Source organism: Lactuca sativa, chromosome 9, assembly GCF_002870075.4.
Source record: "Lactuca sativa cultivar Salinas chromosome 9, Lsat_Salinas_v11, whole genome shotgun sequence".
Lineage (NCBI taxonomy): Eukaryota > Viridiplantae > Streptophyta > Magnoliopsida > Asterales > Asteraceae > Lactuca > Lactuca sativa.
Genome location: NC_056631.2, coordinates 88,511,710 through 88,531,402, shown reverse-complemented (window position 1 = coordinate 88,531,402; position 19,693 = coordinate 88,511,710). Strand labels below are relative to the sequence as shown.

General features: G+C 37.5%; 1 protein-coding gene across 1 annotated transcript; it reads left to right on the top strand.

Moving 5' to 3' along the window:
- Window positions 1–18,088: 18,088 nt before the first annotated feature.
- LOC111882015 (60S ribosomal protein L35a-1) lies at window positions 18,089–19,181 on the top strand. Its single transcript, XM_023878386.3, has 5 exons — window positions 18,089–18,209; window positions 18,302–18,337; window positions 18,420–18,648; window positions 18,752–18,794; window positions 19,010–19,181. Exons 1-4 carry the CDS (start codon window positions 18,178–18,180, stop codon window positions 18,791–18,793), a joined length of 339 nt encoding a protein of 112 aa, XP_023734154.1. The 5' UTR covers window positions 18,089–18,177; the 3' UTR covers window position 18,794; window positions 19,010–19,181.
- The last annotated feature ends 512 nt before the right edge of the window (window positions 19,182–19,693 follow it).

The window sequence follows — 19,693 nt, the reverse complement described above, 5'->3', positions numbered from 1 at the left end:
CGATTTATGATAAAACATTAAGTCACCCTTTGCTACTCTTACAAGTCCATGTTAGTGTGTCGGTTACCCACACATGCTCCACCAACGAATTGGTAAGGTACAAAGTGTAATTTCATGGGTTAGCACCAAATTCACATTTTCCTAAGTAACTAAGATTTAGAATTTATAAGTGTTTAGTTACTCCGTATTTATCATTATACTTTTAATGAAGGGAGAATTAGAGTCATGTCCTACCCGTTCGGCTAACGACCCTCCACCAGTCAAGGAAGCGGTGGGTGAGAATGGACACCCATTAAACTTCCATTTTATAAGCAGTAACCTTATACCCCCCCCCCCTTATAGACCAGCTTCGTGAATGAGGTCTACTAACGGTAAGACTGACTTTGTTCTTATACATATATATAACTATTAACTATTAATATTACATAATATAAGGGTTGAGTTTTAACTTTTTTAAAATTCTAAGGGTTTAAATTGGAATTAAAGTATTCATGAGGGGAAACTTTACAAATTCCAAAACTTGAGGGCAAGTTTTGAACAATTCAAAAAAAACTTTTGAATTCCATAACTTAAGAGTTTAAAGTAGTTTTAATGAAAAAACTCTTCATGTTCCATAACTTGAGGACAAGTTATGGAAGACTTTAAAACATTTAAAAATGAGACTCTTCATTTTTTATAACTTATGGAAATTTTATGAGTTTTAAAAATCATAAATGTGACTTTTCATATAACTCGAGGACAAGTAACAAAAACACATATTATGAACAACATTTAGATCAATTTGGATTGAAAACAAGTTATCACATAATTTTTCTATTAACCTAGAGAACTCATAAGAACAAGATAATTCAAAACAAACAATTTTCATGTAATTAGCCTAACCATTAAACTAATACAAAACATGAATCTATTGACAATTATCTATTGAATTGGATTATAATGAACATTACCACATCAAAAACGGGTTTATAGGTTCAAAAACAGCTTAGGTTAATGATTTTAGTCCAATTCCAGCCTTAAAACTCGAAGATATGCTGTCAGGGGCTCCAACTCGCTGAGTGCAAGAACAAACTCGACAAGTTGGATGAGTTTGTACAAGGACGCATCGAGTCCCTTAATGGACTCATCGAGTCTCCTGTCCAGAAAACAAAAAACTTCGATTTTCAGCCATTTCAGCAAGTATAACATGAAAACAAGCCTTGGCTCTGATACCACTGATGGGTTTTAGTATACTACAACATCCTATGGTGCACATACAACCCAAAATACCTTGGATCTATGTTTTCACTAATTATACATGCAAATGGTTTCCAAGGCATTAAACCTATAACTAGCATGCAATTTGTCATAAACAATACAAGATACTAGTTAGAGTAACATACCTTTTATGTTGCTTGAAGTCTTGATGTACTTAGTGTTGCTTGAAAGACTTTGAGCTTGAAGAACTTAGTACCTCAAGTGTTGCTCCTCAAATGGTTCACAAACACCATGAACACAATATGATTTTTTGAGAGAAGCTTCTTGTCACATAAAATTGGCTATCTCCTCCTTAGAATGCATAAGTACCGATTTTGGTGACTATGGGTCCTTTTTATAGTGTGACAAGGTCTAGGGTTTCATCCATGCAAAACCCTAATACCCATGACCTTTCATTTCCTTAGGCTCCATGGGTTAAACCTCCATGGACCACCATATTGGTTTAGACCATAACAATTGGCCCACACTATAAGAATTATTGATTTACCAAATCAATCACCATATATCTAATTAGTCTCTTTTGATCACAAAATTAATTCCAAATTAATTTTTGATCAATACTAATTAAATTATATGATTATTAATATATTGTAACTTATAATATATTAACACATCATAATAAGCTCTTCTCAAAAATCCATCAAATTGTTCTGGTGAAGGCAGCCCAAATGGACCATACCGATTATAGTTATGGGATTAAACACCTAATCGAACAGAACCACCACAAGTTGTCCCCTACAATCAATCTGAGCCCCAAATCGGCTCAACCAATCCATCCCAACAATAAATCTCGCATCCCCCATGGGAACCAGGACCAGGTCGATCGGGTATGACACCCCAAAAATCTCAAAGGTACAATCGCAGAAAACACTAGAAACCTGGACTCTGTCCTCACCGGCAACGGAAATCCATGTAGGATTCTCCAATGCATCAAGAGGGGTGTCAAAAATCCTACTAAAGGCTAAGGATACAAATGACCGAATCGCACCCGAGTCAAATAGCACTAATATAGGCAAAGAGTTCACAAGGAAAGTACCTAACATAAATATGAATCATAAGCATAACGTAAAAAAATCAAAAAGAAACATAAATAGATACATACCAACAATTACGTCTGATGCCGCTCTGGACTTCTCAACCATTATCTGAAAAGCTTGCCCCTGGCTCTCGGGGCCTCAGCCCTCCCCTGGCGTCCTTCTGTGATCCGAATAGTAGCCGGGGTTGGTGCGTGCATAGGCCTAGCAGCAAGCAGAGGGCATTAAACGTTCACATTGCCTACCTAATCACAATGATAACAAATATGTACACCTCGTGAGAGGGTCTGTTGTTACGATTGTCACCAATCCCTTGCAAAATGGCCTTGTCTGCCACAATTGTGGCACTATGTCGCTGATCGACAAGATCCCTCATGAGTCTTCCCACACCTACCACAGGTGTGGCCTCTCTGTCTTCAAGAGCGTGAATTAACGGGTTTGACCCACTTCGTCGCCGCCTACGCCTGGACTGGAGCCTAGCGCTGCTTCCTAGCCTAAGTATCGATCTCAGTTTCTCTCCTCTGAGAGGCAAACTGCAAATCGAAAAGAGTTTGGTACTGTCGTGTAGACACAAACTCTCGTATCCTAGTCTTGAGCATGCTCATATATCGTGACATCTGAACCTGCTTGGAAGAAGCGTACTCAGGGCAGAAAAGTGCCCTCTTATTGAACATCTTGGTGATTTCCCTCATCGAACTCGTCGTCTGTCTGAGTGACAGATACTCTTGGGCCAAACGCTCTCTCTTTATCTCTCTCTCTCTCTCTCTCTCTATATATATATATATATATATATATATATATATATATATATATATATATGCATATATATATATATATATATATACCAAAGGCACATACTTTGCACGAAACATATCAGTAAACTGAACCCAAGTTACTGCAGCCATCTTCACAGGTGATTAAGAGCCAGTCACAAGCTTCAACCAGTCCTTTTCCCCCGAGCGTAGAAGGTTCAGGGCGCACCTGACCTTCTGGTCCTCCGAAAAAGAACACGTGAAGAAAAAGCCCTCCACATCATACAAACATTTCATCACCACAATTGGGTCCTTGAACCCATCAAACTCTGGAGGCTTCGTGTTACTGAATTACCGATACTAGAAAGATCCTCCAACTCTAGCGGTGGCGATGGCTACAGCGGCTGCGGCAACAGTAGCCTGCGTAACGACAACATAGCGCTCGTCAAAGAGCTTAATCATAACCGTCTTTACCGACCCAAACATCTCCAACATAGCACCCTGTACAACTGCAACTACCTCCACAGTGATCAAATTACGAATCTCATCATCAAGCACGACCAACCTCACTGGCTCACCACCTCCTAAACCACCAACTCTGGATCCCGAACCTCCAGTGACCACCATGCTAAAAAGTAAACATAAATTCATCAGATCACCAGTAGAGTAACACCCTATTACTCATATATCTCAAACCTCAGATCTTTTGGTTTCCTTGACACGCATACAAGTCTTGTGCTTTCAGTAGTACGGGCCTATACTACCTTCCACACTTACCATATTTGTCTCAATAGTTTCCACAAATCCCTGGGGCCACTAGGCCCTCTATGCTTGATGCACACGCACCCTAAAACACTATCCTAAGAGTGACCACAACTCCCACTTCCACTAGGACTCTACACATCCCACTCATGACCCTTGAAACCTCCATTAACATTGCAATCACCTCACATATGCCAACCGTACATAGCTTCAGATCCGATAGACAGTCAAGTAAGTGATTCTATCCTAAGCCCAAAACTAAACAAGGAATAAGAAGTAAAGCTAAATCAAGAATTCTAAGGCTATAAGATCCTAACTATATACAATCATAGTGCATATACTCGACTGATAGCAGCAAAAGGTTAAAAAACAATTCAAAGCAATCTCCTAGGCTATAAGGCATCATGTATTAGACAATTCTTTCATGCAATTCCTAAGGCTCCTTAGCCTACATTCTAGCTTGCAGTTCTATCACATAACATATCGCCATATATACATAACATGTGTGGGTATTCTAGGGAACTTCCTTGAGCTCCGACTGATTGTACACATCACATCCCCTTTGTGGTTATTTTGAAAACAATTTTGAAAAATCTTTTTGCAGATCCTTAATTTGAGTCCGGAATCACACGAATGCTCATCCAGTTCTCTCAAACCAAGGCTCTGATACCAACTTGTAACATCCCAAAAACTCAGAGTAAAATTTTCATTTTTAAAACACAATTCCATAAATCCATAAATTACCAAAACATTGTTTACAAATCATAATGAGTGAAAGTATCGAATCAGAGTATCAATCAACATAAATTGTGGGATGATGTGTATAAACATGTCTTCACTTTTCCCCACTCATTAGGGATACCACAAACATTGAAATCCAAACTGTAAGCCAAAGCTTAGTGAGTTTCCCAAAATACCCCACACCAGAAACAATTATAGATACAATACAAGCACGCATATAGGGTTTGTTGGTCCTTGACCTCAACCCAATCAATCAGGTTTGTAGGCACATGGACTCAACCCAACAATCCAGGTTTATTGGAACGTGGACTCAACCTTACCATGTCGAGTTTGTTGGCACGTGTCCTCAACCCAACAATCCGTAAGTCGAAATATATATAAACAATCACACATAGAACTACCATAGCAATCCTACATCCTGAGATACATTAACACAATAAATAGGTCGAACTTGGAGCCTTAGACCCATTATCATAGTGAGACAACTCACTTCACAATCAAAAGGATGACTGCACAGATCTCTGCTAATCACACCGTCTCTACCGCTCGCCTAAACAATAAACCGGAACCCAATTACATATTGATAATCCAAAATACTCCAAAAGTCCCCAAAGTCAAACTTGGTCAAAAATTCAACGGTGAACAGTCAAACTGGTCAACCTATACCGAGTACACTTAATGTACTCGGCACGTACGCTCGGCGTACTCATAATCTAAATCAGGCCTCATGCAGCGTATGATCCGCGTACATCTAGGTATGCCTTAGCAAACCAACTTTTAAGGACTTAATTTGTCCAAGTCTCAGATCTAGTCCCAAATTTCACTTCAAACCATAAAGTTTCCAACTTTATGGTTCTACAGGCCTAAGTCAAACCCAACAACATAACCCTAACTATTCTTAACCCCTAAAGCTTTTAATAACTTCATGAGGCAAACCAAGAGGACAAGATCACATTTTTATAACTTTAGACATGGAAAAACATCAAAAAGGACATCCCATATGTTCTATAGCATGTCAAGTACAAGTTCCTAGTTTGGGGGCAAAAGCTCATAATATAATCATACAAACAAGATCTATCAAGTTAATCACCAAGGTATAACTTTATACCTCCTGGGGATTGAGAATGATGCAAGACTTCCATATCAAAGCTTGCTTCTAGCTTCCAAGCTTCACCACCACCTTCTTCTTCCGTTGAAAATACACAAAAACACACTCTTAAGCTTCAAAGTGCAACAATGGGGCTATGATTAGCAAAACGGAACGTTTTCATGATGGAGGTTAGAAATAGGATGGGGGAATGGGGTTTAATGTAACGTATCAAACATCATAACAAATTTAAATTTTTCAAAACAACCCATTTACTAAAAAGAAGTGATTACATAACCATTGTTTTCAAAACATTATTTAAAAACAACGTCTCCCAAGATCAACAATATAAAACCCAGGATGTATACGGTCACGCCTTCGCCTTGCCACAATCCTTTGAAGCACCTGAAATAAAACTAAAATTGTAAGTTAATGCTTAGTGAGTTCCCTAAAGTACCACCACATAAACATAACAAAAAAACAACATACATACAGAGCCTTCAGCATGACTAGACTGCCTCACTGGACCTTCAGCCTATTTGGACTGCTCTTCGGGCCTTCGGCCTGATTGGTCCGCCTCGCATGCCTTCAGTCTATCTGGACTGCCCTTCGTATATTGGCCTTCAGCATAAATCAAGACCTCCTCAACCAGGTACAACATCACATATTAACATATACCATAACAATCAATAGCTAGCATATACAAGTGGTCATTCAGATCTAACAGATCACTACAGCATAACAACATCCTATATACGAGGATACAGATCTAACATATCACTACAACATAACATCGTATGGTAAAATCAGGATATCAATCCAATGTGCCGACCTTGGTCCCAAATACGGGCTCAAACCAAATCCTAAATGTCAAAACATTTCCATTCTAAATTAATAACATTTCCCCACAAATACCCTTAGTAAAAACTGGTCAAAATCAACAAGTCAACCGAGTCAACACAGTCAGGTCGACTCAGCCAAGTCGACTCGGGCTTCATACATAGGGCGTACTCCTGAGGTATGTAGGGCATACTAGCTGTCCGATATGTCGGGACTAGATATGCGTACGCGTAGCGTACCCTTCGATACGCCCAACGTACACAGCAGTCCCCTACTTAACCTATTAAGTGCTTATTACTTCGACTTAACATGTCCAATTGCAGATCTAAAACTAAAATACCATCAAGAGTCATAAAGTTTCCAACTTTATGACTTTGCATGTCCATTAAGTGCTTAATACACAAAATCTCAACATCTTAATTCCTAAAGACCTTCTATAGCATGCATGGAGTAAAAGTAACCATCAAGACCACATTTTTATGACTTAAGACCCCCCCCCCCATAAGGTCTAAAAGGATAACTTATTTGATCAAGAACATGCTATGCTCAGGAATCACCATATTAGGGACCAAAAGTGCCCTAAAGGAACAAATGGCTAGATCTACAAGATAGAGTTATCAAGTTATGAACTTTTTACCTCCTGGAGGTTGCTAGCAAGTGTGGAATCTCGGATCTAAGTTGCTTCCAAACTTCAAGGTCCTTGCACCAACTTCTCCTTCTTCAAGAACACCAAAAAGGCACAAAAATGAGCTCAAAACACTCTTCTCACTTAGGGTTTGCTAGAGGGTCGAAATCTCATATGGGGGCTGATGAGAGAATGATAAGTGAGGTTATAATGATGTTTATATATGGACCAAACCTTAAAAATTAGGGTTTGAACTTCCTCCACGTACGCCCTGCGTACGAGGTGTACGCCCAACGTACTAGGGTCCGCCATAGTACGCTCATCGTACACAACGTACGCCCAATATACTACCCCATTGCCCAAAATTACCAAAATGCCACTATGGGCCATTTTGCACTCTTTCTTATACTCAGGGACTAAATTGCAATATTTATTTATACATAGGGTTAAAATCGAAAATACCTCAACATCAGGATGTTACAACTCTCCCCCACTTAAGCTAGACTTCATCCTTGAAGTCGGTCATCACGAACAACTTAGGATAATGCTCCCACATCTCCACCTTCGGCTCGCACGTCCACTCAGAGCCTTTATGATGTTGCCACTGAACCTTTAACAAAAGTATCTCCTAGTTGTGCATGATCTTCATCTTCCTTCCCACTATCGATACCGGCCTCTCAATATAATTCAGGTGTTAATCGACCTGAATATCATCCAAGGGGACCACGACCTCATCGTCCCACACGTACTTTCGCAATTACGAAACATGGAAAGTGTTGTGGATCTGGCTGATCTAACTCGACAAATCTAACCAGTAGGCCACCCTGCCTACCCTGGTGATCACACGGAACGACCCAATATACCGGGGGCCTAATTTTCCCCTCTTCCTGAAGCATATCACACCCTACCAGGGTGAGACCTTTGGTAGTACCATATCACCGACTTGAAATTCAAACTCCGATCGGCGCCAATCTGCATAACTCTTCTGTCGACTCTGAGTTGTCTATAGTCTCTTCTTGATATGTTAAATAAGTTATGTGGTCTGAAGGACTACTTCAGTCCTTCCCATGACTCTGTGATCAACCTCCCCCCAACACACTGGGGTACGACATCTCCGACCATACAAGAGCTCAAAAGGTGGGGCACCAATGCTAGAGTAATAGCTATTGTTGTAGGAAAACTCTGCAAGAGGTATGTAGGAATCCCAAATCCCTCCAAAATCTATAACAAAATCCCGCAACATATCCTCAAGTGTTAGGATGGTCCGCTCACTTTGGTTGCCGATCTGTGGATGATAAGTAGTGTTGAAATGTAGCCTCGTTCCTAGTTCCTCATGGAACTTCTGCTAGAATCGGGAGGTGAACCGAACATCTTGGTATGATACAATGGAGACCGGAACCCCATGATGATCAACAATCTTTCGAACATACACATCAACCAACTTTTCGGCCGAAGAGCTCTCCCGGATGGCCAAAAAGTGGGCTCTTGGTCAATCGATCCACGATGACCCATATAGCATTAAAACCCTTGGCAGTCTTCGGCAACTTGGTGATAAAATCCATGGTGATTTGTTCCCACTTCCACATGGGAACCTCCAAAGCATGTAGCTTGCCATGTGGCCTCTGATGCTCGGCCTTGACCGTCCTACAAGTCAAGCACCTCTCTACATACCTGGCTATCTCCTTCTTCACACACGACCACTAGTAACTTAATCTCAACTCCCGATACATCTTGGTGGCTCCCGTGTGTATAGAAAAGCGAGACTTATGAGCCTCCTCCAACAATATCTGCCTGATCCCACCATAAACTGGAACTTAAACCCGACCACACCGGGTCAACAACCCCCGACTATCAGTGACAAACCTGTTGATCTCGCCTATTATCCTCTCTTGTTTCTAGTTCTCCTTCTTAACTCCTTCTTCCTGTGCCCCTCTGATCAAATCCAAAAGTGGGGAATGAATGGATATCCTCATACACATTTCTCCAGCTGAAGATCCAACCGACTTATAGCTCAAGGCATCTGCTACCACATTCGCTTTACCCGAATGGTAAAGGATCTTGTAATCATAATTGATGACAACATCCATCCACCTGCGTTGCCTCGTGTTCAGATTCGCCTGGTCCATAAGATATATCGTAAACTCTTGTGATCTGTGTAAATGATACAACAGACCCCATATAGATAGTATCTCCAAATCTTGAGGGCAAACACGATTTCCCCCAACTCCAAGTCATGAGTAGGATATCGTGCCTCATGCGGCTTCAGCTGCCAAGAAGCATAAGCAATCACTCATCCCCTTTGCATAAGGACCGCCCCCAAACCAGTGATGGATGTATCATAAAATACCACAAAATCCTCGACACCCTTTGGAAGGGTCAACACCGAGGCCTCACATAACCTCTGTCGCAATGTCTCAAAAGCAACCTACGTTTCAAAAGCAACCTACTACTCTGGGCCCAATGGATGTTACACAAACAACTCCAGTATCTTCCCCCCCCCCAATAGAAACAAACTCTTCATGAATCATATCCTAAGTTGATCCTCTATCAACCATGACATATCCTGGCCACTCGCTCCTGATACGGATCCCCTCGTGAACACCATACTGAAAATAAACCAGAGATATATCAGATGAAACACATATCACACCATAGGAACCAATCTACATCAAGACCCTAGGGGTTGTGACTTACCTTTTACACATACGGGTCCTATGCTTCTAGTAGTACGGGCTCATATTTGTTGGATTAGTGTCTAAGTCCATAACTATTTTGGTATGTACTTGACCCGATTATGAGCATGGTCCTTTTGGGTTGCCTTCACCATAGCAATATGTAGGATGAATTAAGGAGATAAAGGTTTAAATATGATTTATTAATATATTATGAGAATAATATATTAAAGGAGAAATCATATTGTTTAATTAATATTAGTCAAGAATTAATAAAGAATTAATTTTGTGGCTAAAAGAGATTAATTAAACTTAGGGGACTGGATTTGTAATTATAAGATAATTGCAATTGGGCTATAGATTACCTAAATAATATAGGTTGGACGAATTCTATGGGAAGCCCATTAAGAATTCGTCCAAGGGATATGTTAAAGGAGTCCATGGGCTGCTTAGGGCTTAAGCAACAAGATTAGGGTTTCCTAGTTGTAAACCCTAATAGCCTACATGTATATAAAGAACCCCTTAGGCCCCAAAAACGTGTGTAACTGAATCCTTAGGGTTTCTAGACGTTTTTGGGTGCCTCCTCTCTTCTCCTTCTTCATCTAGTTGCTTAATGGTGTTTGTGACTCCATTAGAGGTGCAGCACTTGAGGCACTAAGCTTTCTGAAGCCAATCAAAGCAAGGAATTGATTGTTATTGCAATATAACAATCAAAGGTAATTACTAAACCCTTATTTCAGTTCTTATTTGATAGATCTAGGGTTTATAGCTTTGGATATTCAATTGCATGTTCATTAGACAAACTAGATCCAAAAGCTATTAGGGTTTGCATGTACACCATAGGACTGATGTTTTGCTCAAAACCGATCAGTGGTATCAGAGCCTAGGGATGTTTGTTTGATGTATTTGATGCTATAATGGATTATTCTTGCTTAAAAATCGAAAATTAGTGTTTCTGGAGGCTGGACTCGCCGAGTCCATGGCTGAACTCGCCGAGTCCGTGGTGAACTCGACGAGTCCAGTGTTGACTCGATGAGTCAGCGGGTCTGACAGCTATATTTCGCGATTTTCTTCCTGTTTTGGCTATAGATAATTACCTAAAACGCTTTATATTAATAAAATCCGATTTTTATCAATATTTGGAGTTTATCCTTGCCAAAATTGAAGATAATTGTCTAATTTATATAATCTTTTGTTTTATTAGATAAATATTGATTATTTGTAATTTAGATTTGAATTATCTTGTGAAAAAGTTTCAAATTGCACCCTTTAGGTTTTATAGTTTAAATTTGAACTTAAAAGTTTTGTTTTTGAAATTTAAATAAGTTAAACCCTAATGTTTTGAAAAGTTTCAAAACTTGCCCTCAAGTTTTGGAATTTAAATTTTTTGATTAAAAGTTTAATTTTGAAATATTTAAATTCTAAACCCTAATGTTTTGAAATGTTTCAAAACTTTCCCTAAAGTTTTGGAATTTAAAAGTTGATTAAAAGTTTAATTTGGAAATGTTAAATTCTAAAACCCTAGTAATTTGAAAAGTTCAAATCACACCCTTATGGTTTTATTAATTAATTAAAGTGTATAATTAAAAGAGATTTAATAAACCCATAAAGTTTTGGTTTACATTTAATTAAATTAAAAGTATAATTTACTAAATTGAACCACCTAGTATTTTAAAAGTGCAAAATACACCCTATACTATATGTAACATTAAAATTCTAATATTATATATATGTATGAGTAAATAGTTAGTCTTACCGTTAGTAGGCCTCATTCACGAAGCTGGTCTATAAGGGGTGTTTAAGGAAATTGCCTATAAAATGGTGATTGAATGGGTATCCACTCTTACCCACCGCACTCTTGACTAGTGGAGGGTCGTTAGCCGAACGGGTAGGATAGAACAGAAACCTTCCATTATAAGTATAATGAAGTACAAAGTAACTAAATGCTTTTACAAATTCCCAAATCATAGTTACTTTAGGCAAAATGTGAAATTGTATGCTAATCCATGGAATTACACTTCGTACCCTTATCAAACGTTAGTGGAGCGTGTGTGGTTAACTGACACACTAATTTGGGGATGACATTGGTAGCGAAGGGTGACTCGATGTTTTTCATAGATCAATGGAGCGTGTGTGGCTAATCGGCACATTGATTAGGTGATAGTAGCATTGGGTGCACTACGTGATTCGTATGGTTATTCACACCTTATTTGTGATTCTCGGCATCCCGGTCACAAATTGTAGGGCATAGTCGAGATTAAACATGTCATTGAAAAGTTCAATGAATCTCAAAAGATCTAGGAGTTTCAATTCATTTAAAAATTAAACTTCCTTTTCGTTTTTCATGGTGAAAACTGGTAAATCGTCATTTACCTACCTTCAAATATTCTGCGACTAGATTACTACATCCCTCTTCTAGGTTGTAGAGTATTGTGTTGGATCCTAGCCTTGATGTTTCATTTGGGTGTTACATCAAGGATTCTAATCAACTTAACTTGAATTTTCTCCCATTTTGTAGATGTTTAGTTCTGACAATCATGGTCTTCCCAAATCCCATGGAACAAGTTTTCCAAATGAAGATGATGTTTCACGATATGATCGAGGAACCAGAGATCATGCTTCACTTCCTCCACCTCCTCCAATTAATCTCCCTAACTCACAAGTTCGAAGGCTTGAAAAGTTCAAGCTCACTCAAGCCTTTTTGGCAAGTAAACATGAAGATGGGAAACCTGTGTGTGCACACGTCTTAGAGATGAAGTCACACATTGATAGGTTAAGCATGTTGGGTGTCGAGATTTCAAGTGAGTTGACTGTTGACTGGGTTCTTCAGTCACTTCCTTAATCATATAGTAAGTTCGTTAGAGAGTACTATATGATGGATCACGACGTATCCCTCATTGATCTCACCTATTTGCTTATAGCTGCTAAATTAGCAATGACTTGGCGTGCTGGTCAAGCAAATTTTTCGGGTGAGCCAAACTCCCAAACTGCAATTGACACTGGCAACATTGGAAGTCCAAAAAGAACTAAGTCTGTGATTGTCCGATGTGCTATGCCAAAGGAGTCCATTTGCTTTTATTGCCTAGAGAAGGGGCATTGGATATGAAGCTGCCCAAACTACCTGAGAGATCTAAGAGATGGGAGAGTCAAGACGTATGGCTCTGCTTCAGGTAAAATCCATTAACTAACTCTTTTAAGTTCCTATTCTAGATTCTTAATACATGATGTGATAAGATTACATTTTGATGTTTTGTAGTATCGAAGAAAAGAGAGGAAGCTTAAGGGAATAAGTGAGTTGAATCTAATCGTGAAGAAAGTGGATTTCGATCGCATTGTTTGAAGATTGGATTTTTGAGCTACTACTTGGAGTTAGAATAGATTGTTAAGAAATATGTAATAACATAGTTTTTCAATTGAATTGCATTGTAAGGACAAGTTTTTCCGCAATAAAATAAATTTTGATTTTATCTTATTTATTTATCCTTGCAATGGCATGTATGATAAATTGATGTTTGAAGGTTTCTATTATTAGCAATAAAGGATTTGATTCTTAATTATGTTATTTGTGGAAATGTCGAGAATTTACCAAATAGGGAGAGTTTCTCATTGCCCAAGTTTCAATTGGACAAAAACTTGCAATCATACAACTTGGTTGCGTGATGAATGAGAGACTTCATATTTGGAAATTATACTAATTCTTTGACAACGTGTCAAGTGAAGGACTAGGAGATCAAGTACACTAGGTTGTGCATTGATTTAGTCCACCACAAGAGTGATAAAGATATTCGTCATGATTTACTAAAGTTTATTAAATATGACTATACTTATAAGAATAAGTGCAATTCCGAGTTAATTGAAAGAGTTTCAATGAATAGCAGAACGAATAAAGAAGAATCAAGTAACCTGTCGGTGGTGGTTCACATTGGTGCTAGGATTCTAGTGAGGGATTGTTGCATTTGTGTTCACTACTGCTTCAAGGCTGTTGATGTTTGGCCGGAATTATGTGTAACGTCCCAAAAATTACGACCAAAAATTTCATTTTAATTATAAATAAACCATCAACCCAAACATGTTGTATAAAACCATAATAGAATCAAAGTGTAACCAAAACATCCAGATACATCAGAGTCAAATAAAATACGGAACAACGTGGTGTGTGCGATGCGATCACCCCGAGCTCTTCCCCTTGGATCCGGAAGTACCTCAAACATGAATTGAAAATCGTAAGCATGAAATCAACTAATAGAGTATAATATGAGTTCAAAAACTTGGTCAAAAACACTTAACAAGATGCGTAGCTATCCTAATGAATCGATTCGGTGTTCGTTTATGGGAAATCAGTTATATAACTGATTTGCTTCGGTAAAAGAGGCATAACTTTCGCATATGATCTTTGTTCTTAGCATTCTTTATATTCACTAAATTGTGTTAACATTTTCTATCCAATTAGAGTATAATTTGTTCATAAGTATACCTAACGCATAAATCTTATTTTTAATGCATTAATCAATACTTATTAAATGTGAATATTGTTTTCTTCGTTAGTGATCAACATTCACTGGGGACAAAAGGGTATTCTGTATGCAATTTGAAGTATGAAAACTTTATATGCATTAAAAGTATGGCATACTGTACATTAGGTCCTATTACAAGTGGGTTCGTGGTGGTTTAACCGGCGAACATTGACCTAGTTTTGTTAGTTATCACATGTAGGTTTCAAATGAATATGATGCAAGTATAAGGCCTACCTTGAAGCACATTCAGTCAAACGACCTCCTTCATAAGATTTAGAAAGATTATAAACTCTAACATTTGAAAAAAATATTATCACTATTCCTAAGGTCAGTTCGTAAGAATAGTTATCTTCACTGCTTCATTATGCTTTAATTTTCAAGGCACACTTTCTTTCTTACTTTCTCAAAAGAAATCTCAGTCAACCTCATCCATTCTCTCTGAATTCGCTCTCTCAAAACCTTAACCAGATGGTTCGCATTGAAGCCCCTTACCAAAACCAATAAAGGAAAAGATGTTGGAAGCGAAATAATAGGGATAAGATGGAGAATATGAGGCCTTATTAGTCAATGATTATCTCATCGCCTCAACAAAACACGACACAATAACAAATGCAAGGCCTAATCCCAACATTATCTTTCATGATTACATTTCTTATTTCTCGTGTATGACCTTTTAATCCCTATATCCCCTTCACTCATTATTCAGTTAGTTGTTCATTCTAACAGCGACCCTCAACTGTCACGAGGTTTAAACCTAAATTGTAGTCTGTTTTATATATTTTCTTGGCTATGCCATGTTAACATCCTCTTCTAAATCTCAATTTTATAGGTTAACAATATGGTATATAATTTAGGGTAGCTTTATGTGGTTAACGTTGTCACATTGTTGTTGCTCTAGAAATAAAATTGACCGTATATTTTTTCCTTATCTGATGCAAAAGTCATATAGTTTCTTGCCTATTGCAACATCCCAAAAATCATAGAAATTTAAGTTTTTCAAAAAACAACCCATTAACCATAAAGTGTTTAACAAAAAAAACCCACTATTTCAAAAAAGTATAATCATAATCATAGTATCCCAAGATCCAATATCATAAAAACAGGAAGATGTGCACGATCATCATCTGAAGTACCTGAAACATAAACTTAAACCATAAACCAAAGCTTAGTGAGTTCCCCTAAAGTACCACACACAACCTTATAAATAACAACATGCATACATGAGCCCACGACCTAACTGGACCGCCACACTGGGCCTACAGCTTATATGGATCGCTCTCTGAGCCTTCAACGTGACTGGACAACCACGTCGGGCCTACAACCTATCTGGACCGTCCTCCGGGCCTTCGGCCTAACTGGACCGCCTCGCAGGCTTTCAGTCTATTTGGACCGCCCTGGGTATCTTGGCCTTCATCATCAAGCATGACCGCATCAACCCAACCAACCGTAACACATCAACATATATCATAACAATCAATAGCCATCAAATAAAGGTAGTCATACATATCTACTAGTCTAACATATATCCAGTAATACATGTAATCAAATAGCTCTACCAGTTTAATGTGTATCAGTAATCATTAGGTAATCATACATATCTACCGTATAATTAATATAACATATATCAATATACCAGGATATCAAATCTAGCAGGCCGACCTTGGTGCCTTCTATCCATAAGTATATTGAGGAAAACTCATCTCTTAGTTTGAAATGATCGCTAAATAGGACACATCTCTGAATATCAACTCTACTAGTCAGTCACCTATCCATCCAATAGTGACCAATTCTTAAATACAACTCAAAATACCCAAAATACCCCTATGTCAAACTTGGTCAAACCCTGGTCAAAGGTCAAAGTCAACTATTCAACTCAGCCAGTCGCCACATCGTGGTTAGCTCCAGCCACGCCGTGGTGACTAGAGGATGAAACAGTCGCATGGCAGCTATCCGCCACGCCGTGGTGACTGTTCAGACAAACTTATTCTAATAAGCTCTTAATCCATCAAACCAACCATTCAAACTTTCCATAAGGCATTCTATCATCTAACGAACCATAAAAATCATTGCTTTATAGACATGTATGTCCAATGCATGTCTTGAACTCAAACTAGGTCGAAATAGAGCAAAAATGGCCAAGATCACATGAAAGAGTTCAAAACTCTAAGAAATTCCAGATTCAACACTCCTAACCCCAAAAGGATTTCAAGAATCCATAAAGTTGGAAACTTTATGGAATTCCAACACTCAATAAGTCACAAAGTGAAGAATAAGGCTTAAAAACCTAGATCTATGCACAAAGAACTAAAAAGCATGGAACTTGAGGACTTACAAAAGTCTAGAAGATGCCCTATAAGAAGATGAGAAGAGTCCCTTGTTGAATCCAAGCCCAAATGTCAGCTTCTTCTTCTTCTAATACCCAAAAATCACCACTAAAGGCTCAAAAGGCAAGTTGGAGGGTTAGGGTTTGCTTAGAGTCTGAGAGAGTTTGATGGTGTTTGAGGGTGAACAACCCTAGCCATTACATTCCCTTAAATAGGGGTGCAAACCCCACATATTTGGGTTTATCAATTAATAGGGGTGCAAACCCCACAAATTTGAGTTTCTCATTTAATCACCACCACGCCATGGTTATAAGCCGCCATGCCATGGTGGTCATTAAAAACTCGCGATACAAAACGCTCTGCTACGTCGTGGTGATGCTCCACCACACCGTGGCCACCTCAATAAAGATTTATACATAAAAGTTTATTAATACCTGAACCAGACGTTACAACTATATTGATAGATTTAACATAATTTTATTTGAATGACATGCTATTTTTATTTGTAATTTTTAGGGTTGCAAAGAGTAGGACCCAACATGTAATATATTAACTTTCTATTTGTATTATATGTCTGTAATAATACATATATTTTTCCTTCAACCACATTCATTTGAAATCTAATTGTCTTCTAATTTTCCTTTACTAATGAACGCTATTTTTGATATTTAAATACTATAACTTAAGAGTTTTATAATTTATGAGACATTTTTCTTTTAACTAATTACTACTACAACTTAATGGGGTTTTTTAAAACTTATTTATACTTAATGTACTTATAAGACCTAATTGATTAATATTTTCTCTATATAATAACATTATTATTTATTATCTTTATTGGTTACTCATACCTGCTTATATTATCTTTCTGTTTTTATTATCTATAATGCATAAAAATGGAAGAGATGGTGCATTTAGAGATATTTACAAAGAGAAAGATGAATAAAAATGATTTAACAAATCAATATAGTTATTCACGGGTCAATCTCGAATTTTATGCCATAAGGCCTGAAACGGGTGACGAGCCGAGCTCGAGCCCAATAAAATTTAAACAAATCGAGTTCGAGTTTGATGAATCTTGAGCCGAGTTGGCCTCATTTTCACCCTAAGTGGGACATTGTTATTCATTTTTAAACTTTGGTGGTTTTATTTGAGAGATTATATAGCTTTTAAGGTTTATTTACATTAATCATGTTTGAGTTGTATTTAACAATGCTTTTATGAATTTTTCTAGGTTTTGCTATATTTTTCAAAGCCTCTTGCATTCGTAAACTTAACACACACTAAATTGTATAAAAAATCATAATAAATCAAGATTTATTCTTATATATGTATTTTGATTGTTTATTACTAGTATCAAATAAAAGAATTAGTATCAAATGAAGAGATTTATTTAACAAACGGTACATTAGACAGGGTACTTGGGCCTTAAAATACCGGGCACCAGCTAATTCAAAAACCCTATAGAAAGCCCATTTAACTTCGAGAATATAAAGGACATGGTGGAAAACTAGAACTAGGGTTTATACACATCGGCGCAGGCTTTCGTCTATCTTCTGGAAATCGAAAATGGTGAAGGGACGTCAAGGTGAACGCGTCAGGTACAATGCTTCTCTTAGAAAATCGATTCTCAAATCATCACGATTCATACACTCGGATGACTTTTCTAACAGTTTAATACGATTATTTTCAGACTCTACACCCGAGGAACGATTCTCGGCTACAAAAGGTATGCTGTTTGTGCTTTCTTTTTGATTGAAATCAAGTTAGGAAATCAAGGGTTTATTGATGTTATTCATGATTTTGGTTAGGTCGAAATCGAACCAGTATCCGAACACATCGTTGGTTCAAATCGAAGGAGTGAACACGAAAGATGAGGTATCATGGTATCAAGGGAAACGTATGGCGTACGTCTACAAAGCAAAGGTGAAGAAGAACGGATCACACTATCGTTGCATTTGGGGAAAAGTTACCAGGCCTCATGGGAACACCGGTATTGTTCGTGCTAAGTTCACCTCCAATCTCCCTCCTAAATCCATGGTAATTATCACTAGCGATTGACATTTTTGTTGCATAATATTGTTTTTTTAGCTCTGCGTGTTAAGAAATCATCTCAATTTGTGTTATTGTTTCTGCTTTTCAGGGGTCGAGGGTCAGAGTGTTCATGTACCCAAGCAACATTTAAGGTATTATAATGATCTTTTGTATTTCAATTTTTGATCTTAGATTATTAAGGATATACGTAGAAAGATCGATTTAACCTTTTCTTGTGCATTATAATATTTGTATGAATCTTACAGAAGTTTAATTCTTTCTATATATATTACATATAAACATGTAACTATCATAACAAGCTTTAAACATGATACTGATTGTTAAATCTTGTTTTGGAATAATGCAGTTTGAGCAGGAAGAAGGAAGTAAAGTCTGTTTTTCAAGTGGTTTTTGTCAACATATTGCCTGAACTTCAGAATTTCTTTAGTCTTTTTGTCAAAGGCAAATCCTCTTTTTGAGTTGTAGTACAATTTTCTTCATCATTTTAGTTTTATTTGAGAATTTACAGTTGTTTTTAATGGGTGTGCATTGCTAATTGTTTCTGAATATCAACTTTTTTATAGGGGTAAAATTTGATGGTAAAATTGGTCTTTGAATTATTCATGAGTTAACTGAACAAACACAAATCGTTAACTGAACAAATGAACATAAACACATAAAGATTGAATTTTCCTTTTCAAGTTTGTATGTTTAAAAAGTTACATTGTTTGTGTTTGTTTGCTAATATTTTTAACTGAAATAAATTTGAGGATAAAACAATCATAAATAAAAAACTTAAATGATTATAAACAAACAAATATACGTGAGTGAATGTTACCCTGAACTAAAATTAATGAATAGAGTTGTAACCATCCGATCAAGAATCATATAAAAATAAACGAATATAAATATCCAGGTTGAGAATTAACATTGTTCATATATGAACCAGATGTTAAATAGAAATTTCCAAAAAAAAATCAACAAATATACACCAGTAACCCCTCCCAGTCAACTAAGGTTAATTCTTGTAGAAGGTAAAATTCGGCTACGC